Source organism: Sitodiplosis mosellana, unplaced genomic scaffold (genome assembly GCF_009176505.1).
Source record: "Sitodiplosis mosellana isolate CC-2019 unplaced genomic scaffold, AAFC_SMos_1.0 Smas_scaffold_6170, whole genome shotgun sequence".
Taxonomy (NCBI): domain Eukaryota; kingdom Metazoa; phylum Arthropoda; class Insecta; order Diptera; family Cecidomyiidae; genus Sitodiplosis; species Sitodiplosis mosellana.
In genome coordinates, this window is record NW_022601411.1 from 529645 (window position 1) to 543192 (window position 13548).

A 13548-nucleotide genomic window follows, 5' to 3' on the forward strand; every position below is an offset into this window, starting at 1 on the left:
TCTCTCTCTCTCTCTCTCTCTCTCTCTCTCTCTCTCTCTCTCTCTCTCTCTCTTTCCCTCTCTCAGTGGGAAGAGAACTAACGTTTGCCGCTTTTGGTTCTCGCTCTATTTACTTCGGGTGGCAAATCGTTCGTCTCTCTTTACTTTTGGTGGCAAATCGGTATTTTTTTTCTCTTTTGTTTATTCTAATATGTGCCACGTTCCGGCCCTATTTGTTGCAACAATCGCCGCTTTTTTTCCCCTCACTTCGTCTACTGTTGTTGTTTGTTCCCGGCGATTCTGTCTCTTGGTTTCACTTTATTTGCATGATCCGTCTAAGCGCTACGCTGAGAATTCACCGATTTTTTCCCCTCTATCTATGTGTGGGTGGGTTTGAACAAACAATTATCTATTACTTTTCCGTGGTTTTATGTGTGTCCTTTGATTCCGTCGTTTTTTTTTTCTACGAAAAAATCGTTTACTCGTCACTTGTTTGATTTGTATTTGAATTTTTGCCAACGGCTCAGCACATTTCTCGGATTTTTCGTCAGCTTCTCATTCTCGTTGCTCTTCATTTTTTCACTCGCAGCTTCTCTTTCCAATTCGAATTCTCCGTCGACTTTGTTCCATTCAGTTGGGATTTTAATTGATCGATGAATGAAATTAATACATGAGCATTGAGCAAATATTAGACGATGCGGAAAGAAATGAATTTGGAGACAAATCAAATGGTATAGCAAATCTTTCATGTTTTCAATTTGAAGAAAAAAGAAAATAGAATGAGAGAGAGAGAGATAGAGAAATCACCCTTGATTTAATTAGATGTAGATTCACAAGCAGAAGAAAATACGTGGAATTAATTTCGCATTGATTGCGATTGACGTCACCAATAAGAGAGATAATTGGAGGACTTTGGTGGGGCTGCCGTACGCAAACTTTGAACATGTGAAATTATGTAAATAGTTGGACGTTGCGCTGTTGTTACTACTTGCCCGAAAAATCGAAATCGATCTCTCTCTCTCTCTCTCTCTCTCTCTCTCTCTCTCTCTCTCTCTCTCTCTCTCTCTCTCTCTATCGGCTTGACAACGTCCACAAAACTTGTTTAATTAGACGAAAGCAGAACATATCCCCCATGTGCATGTAAATAGTCAGGGCGACTTATGCATGCCACTTGAGAAACTCATCGGAAGAAATGCTGTCTTTTCGGTTCGTGAAATAATTTCTTGAGTAAACTTTCTCTCTCGAAGAATAAACACACATCCAGAGCACAGAGAGATGAGATGTGAAGAGGAAATGGAGAAAGAAAAACCGACAGAATTCGGTATCGAAACGGATGAAAAGTCGAAAGCAGGAAAAAGGGACAAACTTTCTCCCACGCAAATGGGCCACATCGATAAAACTGATATTACCTGGCCAATTGGTAGATGCAATGCATCGGTTCAAGAATCTTTTTTTCTCGAAATGAGGCAACAGAAGAGAGAGATAGATAGAAAAGGAGAGAGGTAGATAGAGAAAGAGAGAGCAAAGATTCAGTGGGATAGTCTTTGCAGAGACAGAGTTTCTCTCTACGACACAGAGAAAAGATTATGAAGAAGAAGAAGAAGAAGAAGAAGAAGAAGAAGAAGAAGAAGAAGAAGAAGAAAGTGTTCAGAAGAGCAAGGAGAGAAAAGTCAAGAGCAAAGATAGAAGCGAACCAGGCAAACGGAGCGAAGAGAAAAGTAGAGATGAACAAAAAGAGAGTAAAACGAAGATAGAAGAGAGTATTATGTGCAAAGCAACCAGGTAACGAGAAATTTCTTAAGTCAAACTTTTGCCAAGCAAAAGGAAAAAAAAGAAACAGCAGCAGCAACAGCCACAGCAAGCGAGCTTGTAGCAGGTAGTTTGACTGCAATCGAAAAGATAATGCTCTAACGATGATAAATTCGTAGCGATGCCGTTTCGCGTATTTTGCCATTACATAACATATACGCAAGCATACACAAACACAGCAGCAGCAATAATTATGATATTTTATGGGAATATTCGAAAGAATAAACCGAGAAGCCGAATCAAGAGAGAGAGAGAGAGAGAGAAAACACCAGAAAAAAAAGAACACACAACACCCATCACAAGAAAAATATATTACGAAAGTGGAATTTTGAAAGCCCAAAAACCTGCATAAGCCACTCAGAAGTTGGTGCACGAAAAATTTATTAGTTAATTTGCAACACGATAGATTCATTTTCATATAAAGACGAGCACACGCGCACACACATTTGTGGCATATAAAACAAACCCGAAAGTTATTGTTTGAGGAAAAGTTTTGTTCCCCGGCTAAAAAGCAGTCGGTTGCTTCTGTCGTTGCCGCCAAACGAATGAAATTTATGCGCAAAATACATAAATTTACCATTGTCATATAAAAAAAGATAAATTTTTATCGTAGCATTTTCGAGGAGAAAGAGAGAGAGAGAGAGAGAGAGAGAGAGAAATGCTTGAAAATACGGAATTATTTGTCATTACTGATAAGCATCGCATTGACAAAATACGAATCTCAACCATTTATTCCAATGCAATAATAAGCAATTTCGAAAAATATATGAATGCAAGAACAATTGACTTCAAACCAATTCGATGCGAAGAGGAATAACGAGTGTGTATGTGTATCGACGATGGCGCGTACGATGATTTAAAATGCGAAACCAGTTGCTGGCGAGATATCGAACGGAGAAAGGAAACGATCAACCTTATCACAGCACTCATACACGGTCGCATATGTTTCATACGCTAAGAATGCTTAATTTTATTTGCACTCCCAAATCTTGCTTTCTCTATCGACGATGATGATGTCTTTTTTCTTCCTTATTTCGGCGTGTCTTTCGGTTTTATTGTTTGGGCGCTATCGAACTGTTTGTGTGCGTTGCGGCCGAATGGTTTAGCCGTGTTTGTGTTCGACACTCACTTTTTTGGCCACAACATTTGTATTTTGCCGCATTCAATAAATAATAAATTCACTTTGCATATATAATTAGGTATGTATGCATTGCATACTCGTAACACACACGCGACGATTCAAATCCATTGAATATGTTTGCTCAAACCCGTATTTAAACACACAGCTCATATTACACCACAGCTCACATATGCACACACACACACACACACACACACACACACACACACACAGACGCACAGCCAGAGATGACATATTGAACCATACAAAACAGGGAAAACCGTGCACAACATTATGATAGCGGTCCAAACTATACCGCATCCACAATTTTATGCAAATTATTTGAAACGGATACTATGTCATCGAACGATTTCAGGGGAATTTTTCGGTGCGACTTTTTTTTCTTATTTTATTCTCAATAAATTACAGAAAAAACAGAGAAGATTTTTTTTGATTTTCTGAAGAATTTTTTTTTCTTAAACATAAATCCAAAATTTGGAGATGTTTAAACAAATCGAAAATAAAAAAGAAAACTTTGGGATATTAAAAGATACCTCAAAAGGCCCCGCAAGTACCGTATCTCGAACATGGAAATCTGACATCGGCGTCAATTTGAATTTATATTTAAAATACTACATTACATAAGACATTGAACAGATAAAAAGAAAATTCTGAAGAAAAAATTCGAACGCTAACCGATTGGCTCGAGGAAAAGTCAATTCGAAATGCTGAAAACTCGAAAAAATTGTATAACATCAAGATGAAAAATTGAATTGGCTCCGATTCATCAGAAAAAAAAAACGGTTGAACTAAGTTTGAAAATGACATATTATGATATATTGTTTGGAAATGACGACTGTCCGAGTCAAAACCAAAAAATAAAAAAGAAATTCCGCTAAAAGCACCAAAAATTCGAAGAAATAGTCCGGATTTGATTTCAAATTGAGATAGAGTGTGATTTTTCTTTAAAAAAATTGAAAATTGTTCAAAGAATGTGCATTTGACAGAAAATATGAGTTTTAAAGTCTATTGAATGGACACTTTATATTTCTTTCATAAAAGTCATTAGATTGTCGAAGATTAATGAAGACTAGTTGAAACTTCGATGATATCTAAAATGATTTTAAGTAAAATCTGAGGCATTTTGGCATGCTTTTCCAATTTTTACCGTGTTTTAATTTCATTCTAAACAAGGTAAGACCAATTTACATCAATAAATGTTGAAAAAAAGAAAAAAGTAATAAAAAAATGAATTTGAAATCAATGAGAGACATTTAAATCATTTGCAAGATTTTCGAATGACTTTAATTGTACAGGTTTGATTCCAAAAATATTTGAATAAAATTGAACAATGCTTAGATTTTTCGAAATTTAAATGGTGTTTTTCCAAGGTTTTGAACGATGTTCTTCTTCTTTTTTGATTAGTATTCATCTGATTTATGATATTGTTCAAAGAAAAACTTGAAGAAGTTCATTTGAGAACTTAATCGAGTGGAAATGATGCAAAAACCATGCATTGGTTTAATTGATATGCGGAAATTGTTCAAAATTTGGAATAAATCAGACGAAAATCTCTGAAAATTTGAATAAAAATATCAACAACAAAAAATTTCATCTATAAAAAAGGCGGATTGAACTAACTAAAGAGGATCACCTCTATCGAAAAATGTTCATGACTTAAAAAAAATAGAAAATACATTTTTCACTCACGTATTAGCAATTTTTATCTCTCTAACTCAAGAGTTAAGGCAGTTATAACAAACATACGAGCAGTGTTTATTGAACACATATCTGTTTAGCAAATAAACAATTGTGAAAAGTTTTCTGCATTCAAATCTATCTCACGTAGTGAAGAAGTTTGACATGTGAGCCAATTGTATGAGGATTTATGTTGTCATCATTTCAGCATACACACGGTTGTCGCGATATGATCAGAGAGACACAATTGTGTGACATTAAAATCGACTGTTTTGATCAGAGCAGAGAAGTTCGGTTAAAGTTTCGCTATATATCGAACGGTTCATCAATATTGATGTAATTTTAAGCGCATAACTGGCATTTTTAGATGATGGTTAAAGCGAATGGAGAGAGTGCAAGAAGTATTGAGTGCGAGAGAGAAGGGCAGAGAGAAGGGCAGAGAGAGAGAGAGAGAGAGAGAGAGAGAGAGAGAGAGAGAGAGAGAGAGAGAGAGAAGTATAGAAATAAAAAAGAATCTTCGAATGTGTAACGATGTGTATTTTTCGGTTTGACATTTATTGCTGCTGTATCTTAATTTCATATTTCGATCCATTACAACGCGATTTCATACGTACTTACTTATTCTCGATATGCAAATGAATTTCCAGCGTATTCTTTCCGTTCGTATATGTCGTTTTGGTCGGGGCGGGTTTGTGGTGTGTGTGGCTGTGTGTTGTCGACATCATGTTACATCTTTTTTTATTGCCAAATTTGCATATAATTGATATAAACAGTATTTTTCTTTTACCATGCCATCAGAGATATACACAGTGAGAGAGAGAGGCATAGACTCACACACTGCCGTGTATAGGCCATCGAAAACAAAACCGAGAACAAAGTTACGGCTGAGGATCGTTGACAATTTTTTCAGCTTCCGTGGTGACGAATAAAAAAAAACTCATTGCCGTTTCTTGATTTTGATTACCAGCAATTTCTCGGCTCTGCTCAACTCAAAATATCTATCATCATGCTAAACATTCGCGGTTATCGTTGAATATATAAAAAACAGATAACGCACACAATCGATGTCACTCTCCGTTTCTCTCTCTCTCTCTCTGCTTTTCTGTGTCTCTCTTGCTCACAATCTTTCTCATTCCTGTTGAGAAAAAAAAATGTGAAAATAAAAACATTTCGTCTAATTTCTAGTCGACACAGATAAACGCAAATTGGAACGAATGAGGCGATTTGAAATGTCTTTTTTCTTCTTTCTCGACGATTCGTGTTTTTTTTTCTCTTTCCGTTTGTTTATGGACGTTACTAAATGGCTAATGCATTCGGAAGGTATTTGAGAGTATTTTCTGTTTTATTGCACACCACGAATTGCACGCTGTCGCACAGATGAACACTCAACTGGCATTTACAAGGGTGATAACATTTTTTTTTACGCTTCATATTACAAAACAAATGATGACAATCGTACGCTCGTCATGGTTTTTTCTCGCTTGGTTGGTAGTTTTCGCTAGATTTTTATTGCAAGTTTAAATGGCAGATAAGAAATTAAGAACTCTTTTGCCCTCTTACATGAAACGAAAAAAAAAAAATATAAACAGATTACTTTCGCATTAAGCATTGGTAACGGCTTCGTGATATGTTTTGACTGTCAAAATGAATGGAAAAACAGCATCAAACAAATATAAAGTCATTTTCAACAGTATCAACAATTTTGACTAGGCAAATTTGTACAAAAAAGAGAAAATAATCAATAATTAAACGATTAAACTTATGAATTTATTCGTGGCAATTGACATATGTGCGAACAAGAGAGTCATACAGAATGACACGATTTTTTTTTTAGTAAACTCAGTGGATTTTGATGGAATTTCACAAAAATTTGGCGAATTTTAACCGAGACATTGTTTACAACAGATTTAACTGACTTTTTCTTACAGAAATCTGATTGATCAATACGATTAAGCAAACATTAAATTTTGACAAGGATCTTCGACTTTGATCCATCGACTGGCTAGTTTTGAACTGAAAATGGCTCTAAATGCCTGAATTTGCTTTAAAAATACCGATAAACAGCGAGATACTCCAGAAAATTTGACTTTGAATCTCATTCTAATTGGTTTTGTTTCTTTTCGAAAAATATTTACTGAAGATTGTCATTGGGAAAAAACTACCATTGTCCAAGCTTATCATTTATCATCAGGGCGTTTGATAATATTTAGTGAGTTTGAAGAGAAAAAAGTTTCATTTGCTTAATTTTTTGAATTGGAAATGAAAACGAAAATGAAAAATTCGCCTCCAAATGACTCTAAAATCCAGAATTTCGCCATAAAAAATGGCACAGATCGCGAAATCTTCCAATGAATAGGCAAAAAAGGCAAAATTAGTTACAAAATCGGTGAATATTGCACTATCAACGATTTTTACGTCCATTTTACCTATTTTTGCTTTTTCAAGTGCTCATTTTATTGAAATATTTTACAATTTGTGCCATTTTTGAGGCCAAATTCGTGATTCTAGAGCTAGATAATGTTTGTTTGGGTCATAATATATCTGTGATCATGGCTAATGAGCGATTTTCATGCTCTATCAATTTAGATTTGAGTTTAATGACATATTCTCTCACAAAATAATCTCGCAATTCAACGTTCTGGACACTACGTGAATGGTTGCGATCTGTGTTTTTCTTCACCCCGACCGAAAAAAAAAGTTGATTAATTTTCGCTAAGTGTGTCGATAAGACATGTGTCAGAAGATGAAATATTCAAATATACAAAATGATTCAGTTCCAAGTGAGAAATATGGCGTGTTTTTTTCCTGTCAACCGAAAGCTGCTTTAATGAGGTGTTCATACTGTATCGTGTTTTGAATAAAAGATGAAGGCGGAGTTTTGAAATAGTTCGCTTGTTTGAAAATGATTCGGAAACAAAAATTTGAATCGAAAATAATTGAAATAATTATGCGAATTCGGCTTTTTATCTCTGCTTTGCGAAACAAAAATAAGCACCTAAGGAGGAAGGGCTGCGGTAAATTTTCATTGGAAGATAGGCAAATGTAATAACAATTAAACAATTTCATGGTTGCGATATGTTCAAAATGTCGAAAGAAGTCATACACATTTGTTATCTGGATCGCGGAAAACGAATGTGAAAAGCAAAGAAATTCCCTTCAGCAGCGGCGGAAAAATTAAGCGCATTGAAAGAAACAAAGCAGGTGAACTGTGCAACACATTGAAATGGCAGTGTTGCGATTCAAAGAACAAAAACACACACTCCACGTACATAAAAACAGAGCAGCGCGTGGCACCACGCTCATCAAAACAATAACCATAGGATGTAATTAGGTGTAAAAAGTGGCAATGGCATTGTTCTTGATGCCGTGTTTTGTGGATTATTACATTCGGTTGAGTCCCTCTTCCACTTTGACACCATATGCAGTAAATGAATAAAAACACAACCGATCTCGATGTACTCCACGAAAGAAAGACCTATTTTCGGGGAAAAGTGAATAGCAATTCATTAGCTTTTTTTCTCTTCAAATTGTTCGTATATTTAGAAGCTTTCTGTCTCTGTCCGACTTCGAACAATGTCAAATGTTGTTTCACAAAATTAAAAAAAAAAAATAATTGCAGCAATTAAGCGGTACAGCCATAGTAGAAATCAAGATCACGATAGTATGCGGTAAAACTAAGTGTGTTCAAATTATCAATCGGTTTTGGATCCTTGAATTCGAGCAACGGACGCGATTTATTTGATTCGGTGAAGACACGCAATACACCCTCTTCCGTCAGTTCAACGATCACTTTGATTGGCTTGAATTCATTTAACACATTGAATTCGTTCACTTTAGTCACAACGTCGCCGTGCTTGCGGATCAAATGCTTGGAGTCGCCCCAACCGCCAATTACTGCAAGTGGAAAGAATTGGTTGATGAAATTTGAAAATATTCAATTTTTTGACGAAAAATGATTAAGAACATGAAAAATCGAGCCACAAATGACACAAATGTCTGGAAGTATTCGACTTTGGTTGAAAAACATGACATTCAATGTTGATTGCAAAAAAAAAAACCATTCAAAAAACTCATTTCAATGATACTTTTCATTCATAATTAACTGAATTTTGATTTTGATCCATTTTAATTAAAATGATTCGAAAAAAAATCCATTCGGAAATTGAACTTTTGCTTCATACCAATTTCATAGCCATCCTTTGGGTCAAGGCTGTTGCCGGTGGTGAGAAGAATTTGTGCATCACGAACACCTTTCACAAACAATGCCAATTGAACGCGGAATCCATCTGGTTTGCTATTTTTAATTGAGTCCAACTTAATGGCGGTGGTGTAAACGTCTTCCCAAGCGTGCAAATGTTTGCATTTCTTTTCCAAAACTAAATCATCATGCTCAATGGGTTCGGCAAACAAGTTGTGTGCTGGTGGTGGTGGTAAAAGTGATGCTGCCGCCTTTTCATCGTCACAATTATAGAAGAACAGAACACGAGCGCCGTCATTCGATGCAAAGCTAATCATAAGAAATTTTTATAAATTACATTTATTTTCATAAAAAATTATTTTCATGCGTAATATGATCCATACCTCACGTATTTCACATCGACTGGTCGCTGGTCGACTGCTTTCACAACCGGTTTATACTGAAATTCACCCACAAATACTTCGATTTGACCATCTGAAATGAATAAAATTCGGATTAATTTTGGTTCAATAGATTTTTTTCTTCATTTTTATGATTGAATTTTGGGATTGCAATTTATTTTCGATGTTCTCATTGAATTCGTTGCAAATGAATCGATTTCCTCTTCTTCAAATCAAGAATAAAATGAAAATGTTTCTTCGATGCGAGAAAAGAATCTTCAAAAAAATTCACACGAATTCTTATTTCCTCGAAAAATCAACAGAGGCTTTTACATCAGAGTCAATTACATCTTAGAAGAGTCTATCTTGCGAAGGAGTCAAGAAACTCTTTAGAGACAAACCTTTGGTCATTTGAATTAATACTCGTTTTTGTTCATCCTCCGAGATCAAGTCTTTCAATTGCACGCGTTCGAATAAATCGTCACCTTCCACCGTTTTGCGAATGACCTGACGTGTTCCACCGTAGCCAGCAATCACTGGAATAGATTTTACAAGATTCAAAATAATTTTAAAAATATTTTATTTTAGCAAATTGTTACATTTTTTGTAATTTATTTTCAAATTTTACCAATTTTTGGTTAAGAACCAAATTCAATTGGGTAAAATTCAAGAAATCAGAGCCAAAAATAAGCAGAAAAAATGCAAATTAAAGAAAAGTTGTCTCTCTAACCTATTTCATAAGCAGATTCTCGGTCGATGATCGGCTTTTCGGTGGCTGACAACAAAATGTGCACTTCTTTTTGTCCATAAACGAAGAAGTTCAATTTGAACAAATATCCATCGGATTGGCTATTCTTGAAGCTCTTAATCTCATGGAATTTATTGTACTCCAATTCCCATGTTTCTTCCGTCTCACATTTGCTCACCAAAGCTGAAAATCAAACATTTTTTCATTAAATTAATAATTTTCAATAACCTTTTTTATTGTTTCAATTTAAATTGAACAACAAAAACTAAGCGAAATGCAAATCCACATCACTTTTGCTTAAATTGCAGATTGCCCACGATTTTCGGATCACGAATCAAGACAGTGCGAAAGAAAAAATCAGTGCAAAAGCGATAAAATTGGACATTTGTTGTTGTTTTTCGCTTAAATTGTCTAAACGGAATCTTAAATTCAAATTCAAAAGCACTTACTATCGAGCGACACTCGTGACAAATCGTTGGTTGGAGCAGCAACGGGTTGCTTTTGGATATCGTTGCTTGTATCAACGGTGGTTTTGTCTGAGATGCAATTGTACAAATATTCATTTGAAGCGCCTTGATACGATGCAAAACTGGAATAGAAGATACAAGTTTAGTAAATGCAGTTGATCCTCAAAACAACACTATTGTTTGCCCTCTTAATAATACGGTTATATTAATACCTCAAGTATTTCACATCCGACACAAATGGATCAAAGGCTTCGATCATTGGCTCTGGCTTATTGTCCGTGAAAACTTTAATGTGACCATCTGTTAAAATAGTTTTTTTTTATTTATTAATAATGTCATTAGCAATCTTAGTGAATTGTCATTTTAATGAAGTTTTTTTTTCAAGTTTCTTCTACACTCAATTCTTCTCTCAAGGATAAAAGAAGCGCATTTTGTTTTGAAACAATCAGTTACTTACTCTTTGCAATTTCAATCACCACTTTCAGCGGCCGCAATTCCGAAATGACCGACGAAAATTGCATACTCTCTTTCAATGGATACTTTTGAATTCGCTTCCGAATTACAGTTTTGGTGTTTCCATATCCACCAAGCACTGAAATATTTATAACAATAGCACGTAAGAAACAATCGTTTTCTTTTATCGTTTCTGGCTCAAAGCCAAAGTCTCCTTAAAACACCTTCTACGAATAATACAATATTGAATATTTAAACAAAAACGAGTTTAGCTTATGTTCGACAAGTTCATTTTTTGTGTAGTTACGGCTTAAATTCGCCATTTGAATCGATGTTTCTCCATGAAGTAACTCGATTCAAGTTTCAAATCCAATGCCAAATTCAATTTTGAGCACAAGCTAAACGTTTTTCTTCCCAATTCACAAATTCGTCAATTCAGTTAGGTGAACTCAAAGCTATCTAGACAATTTCTTCTTTCTTCATTCTTTCTCTAAACATTTCATTCTTTTTTTTGTCGGCATTTTACACGTTAATCGCTCGATCTCTCTTTCTTTCTCTTTCTCTTTTTCTCTCTCCTTCCCTCTCTTTCCCTGAAGAAATATAAAAATGACAACCAAAAGCAATAAAATTTGAATCAAAGCAAAAATGCAAAAAATTTCCAAAATTAAACTTGAAATTGAAATCGGAGATTAAATTGGTGTGCTAAATTCTGAGACCTATCGAAATAATTTCCAAAAAAAGCACCTAATCGAAATATATCAAAGGTGAATTATTCACTTCAGAAAAAACATCTGTCCACCATGATTCAGCACGAAAAGACGAAAGAAAGAAATTCCCTTGGTCTCAAATCAATTTTTTTTTGTCTTTTTTTCTACAAAAAAATTGAATTTGAATTCTCTCTTCATGAAGATTGAATTGACTGCAGTCAATTTCAATATTTCAAACCTACACACACAAAAAAAACAAATCGCCAATCGAAAAACCTACAAAATTCGTAAACAACGTCTTTATCACGATTCGGTGTGTTTTTTGTTGATAAAATGATGTGTCCATCTCTGGGACCGATCACATAAACCGGAACGCGTGCATAATAGCCGGTTGGCTGTGTATCTTTAATGCTGTTCAATTCGACAAAATGCGTGTAGTTGTATTCGTCGGTTTTGTAATAGTCGCACTCGGTGAGCCCTGCAACGATAGAAAGAGAGAAATTAAGAAATAAGACTAGAAAAAGCCAGTGAAGCAAGTAGCAAAATGAAAGACAAACACTTTCAACAAAGTTGATAATTGTTCTGAAACACAACAAAAAAAAAATTGATGAGCCGGTAAAATAAACAAGAAGAAACAACCGACAGAGAGCACAACACATACACATTCAGTACACAGGTCAAGGTCTTCGGGTAATGTTGTCATTGCAACGATACACAACTATTATCAGTGACACGAAGAGATGAAACAAGATGAAGTAATAATATTTTATGATTCACACACAGACACACATCCAACGTACGTGTCATTGTGTGCTCATGATTAAACACCAAGGTTTGTGTGGAGAAATATTCAAAACAAAGGCATTTTGACACGAACGCTCAGTTTTCGAATTGAAATGCTCAATTCGAAACAAAGTCAATATTGTAATTAAATGACCAACAATGTTATCGATTCATATTTCTATGGCGCACGTACTGCAAAATTAGCTTTCGGAAATCAGAGAGAGAGAGATTCAAGTTCATCAGTATAATTGTCGTTTTGCGATGTGATATGCACAAAAAAAAAACAAAACTGGTTTCATACGATGAGTCAAATGGATAGAACAGAGGTTAAAAAACACTAAAGTTATGCCACAAATCTCTTTCTTTCTCTATTTTCCATCAGCTTGGCTGCAGCAAGAGGAAACATCAAACTAATTTTGCGTAAAACTAATGAATAAAACGCCATTAATCGGCCAAATTAGAATCGTTTGGCTAATCAAGCGGATTGACAATGATTTTGTTGACACTATTGATGGTTGACGTCAGAGGCGATACGGGGGCAGCGGCCGCGGTAGCAAATAAACAAGGCAAGGGAATCCCCATCAACAAAGACCATACTACGGTGTGAGTGTGACGTCGATTTGGTATAATAGAATAATTGAGCACTGAATTTTAAAATGTTTCGCTAGAAAAAAGTCACATTACTTGAATAGATTTCAGCTCGTTCACGGAATGCCTTATTCTGTTCGGCGTCGACGATGCCAATGGCCAAAAGTACGATGCACACAAACCACTTCATTTTTTTTTCTTTTTCTTCTGTTTGCATTCGTTTGTCGCTGTCGTTGGTTGATGCCTATATTCACAAATGAGCAAAAATATAAACCGTTTTCGAACCGGTCACACTTAGCACTGACCATCGACGCTCAGTCCTGCATGCTTATATCAAATCGGTGGCTTTTTTTCTGTCGTCGTCGTCGCCACCGTCTCTGTCTACTCTCGCTCTGTTTGCTCACAGAGCTAGACAAATACATCGATATGAGTGTGTGTCTTTCGTGTTTTGTACGAAGCAACGACCAACTTGAGCCAGCGAACAGAACAGCAGAATGATAAATAGAAACAACAACATGCTATTCACTTTACCATTGGAATTCCCAGCCAGTGCGATTAGCATTAATAAAACAAACAGTCGAAACAAAATCATACGTACGTACTAACACACAATTTGCA

General features: G+C 35.4%; 1 protein-coding gene across 1 annotated transcript; it reads right to left on the reverse strand.

The window, feature by feature from the left end:
• Positions 1–6351: 6351 nt before the first annotated feature.
• Positions 6352–13244, reverse strand: LOC129575848 (uncharacterized). Its single transcript, XM_055459989.1, has 10 exons — positions 13027–13244; positions 11840–12037; positions 10857–10991; positions 10612–10699; positions 10382–10521; positions 9915–10115; positions 9586–9720; positions 9188–9278; positions 8788–9113; positions 6352–8500 (listed from the first exon to the last, which is right to left on the reverse strand). The coding sequence occupies exons 1-10, from the start codon at positions 13145–13147 to the stop codon at positions 8229–8231; spliced, it is 1707 nt and encodes a 568-aa protein (XP_055315964.1). The 5' UTR covers positions 13148–13244; the 3' UTR covers positions 6352–8228.
• Positions 13245–13548: the final 304 nt, after the last annotated feature.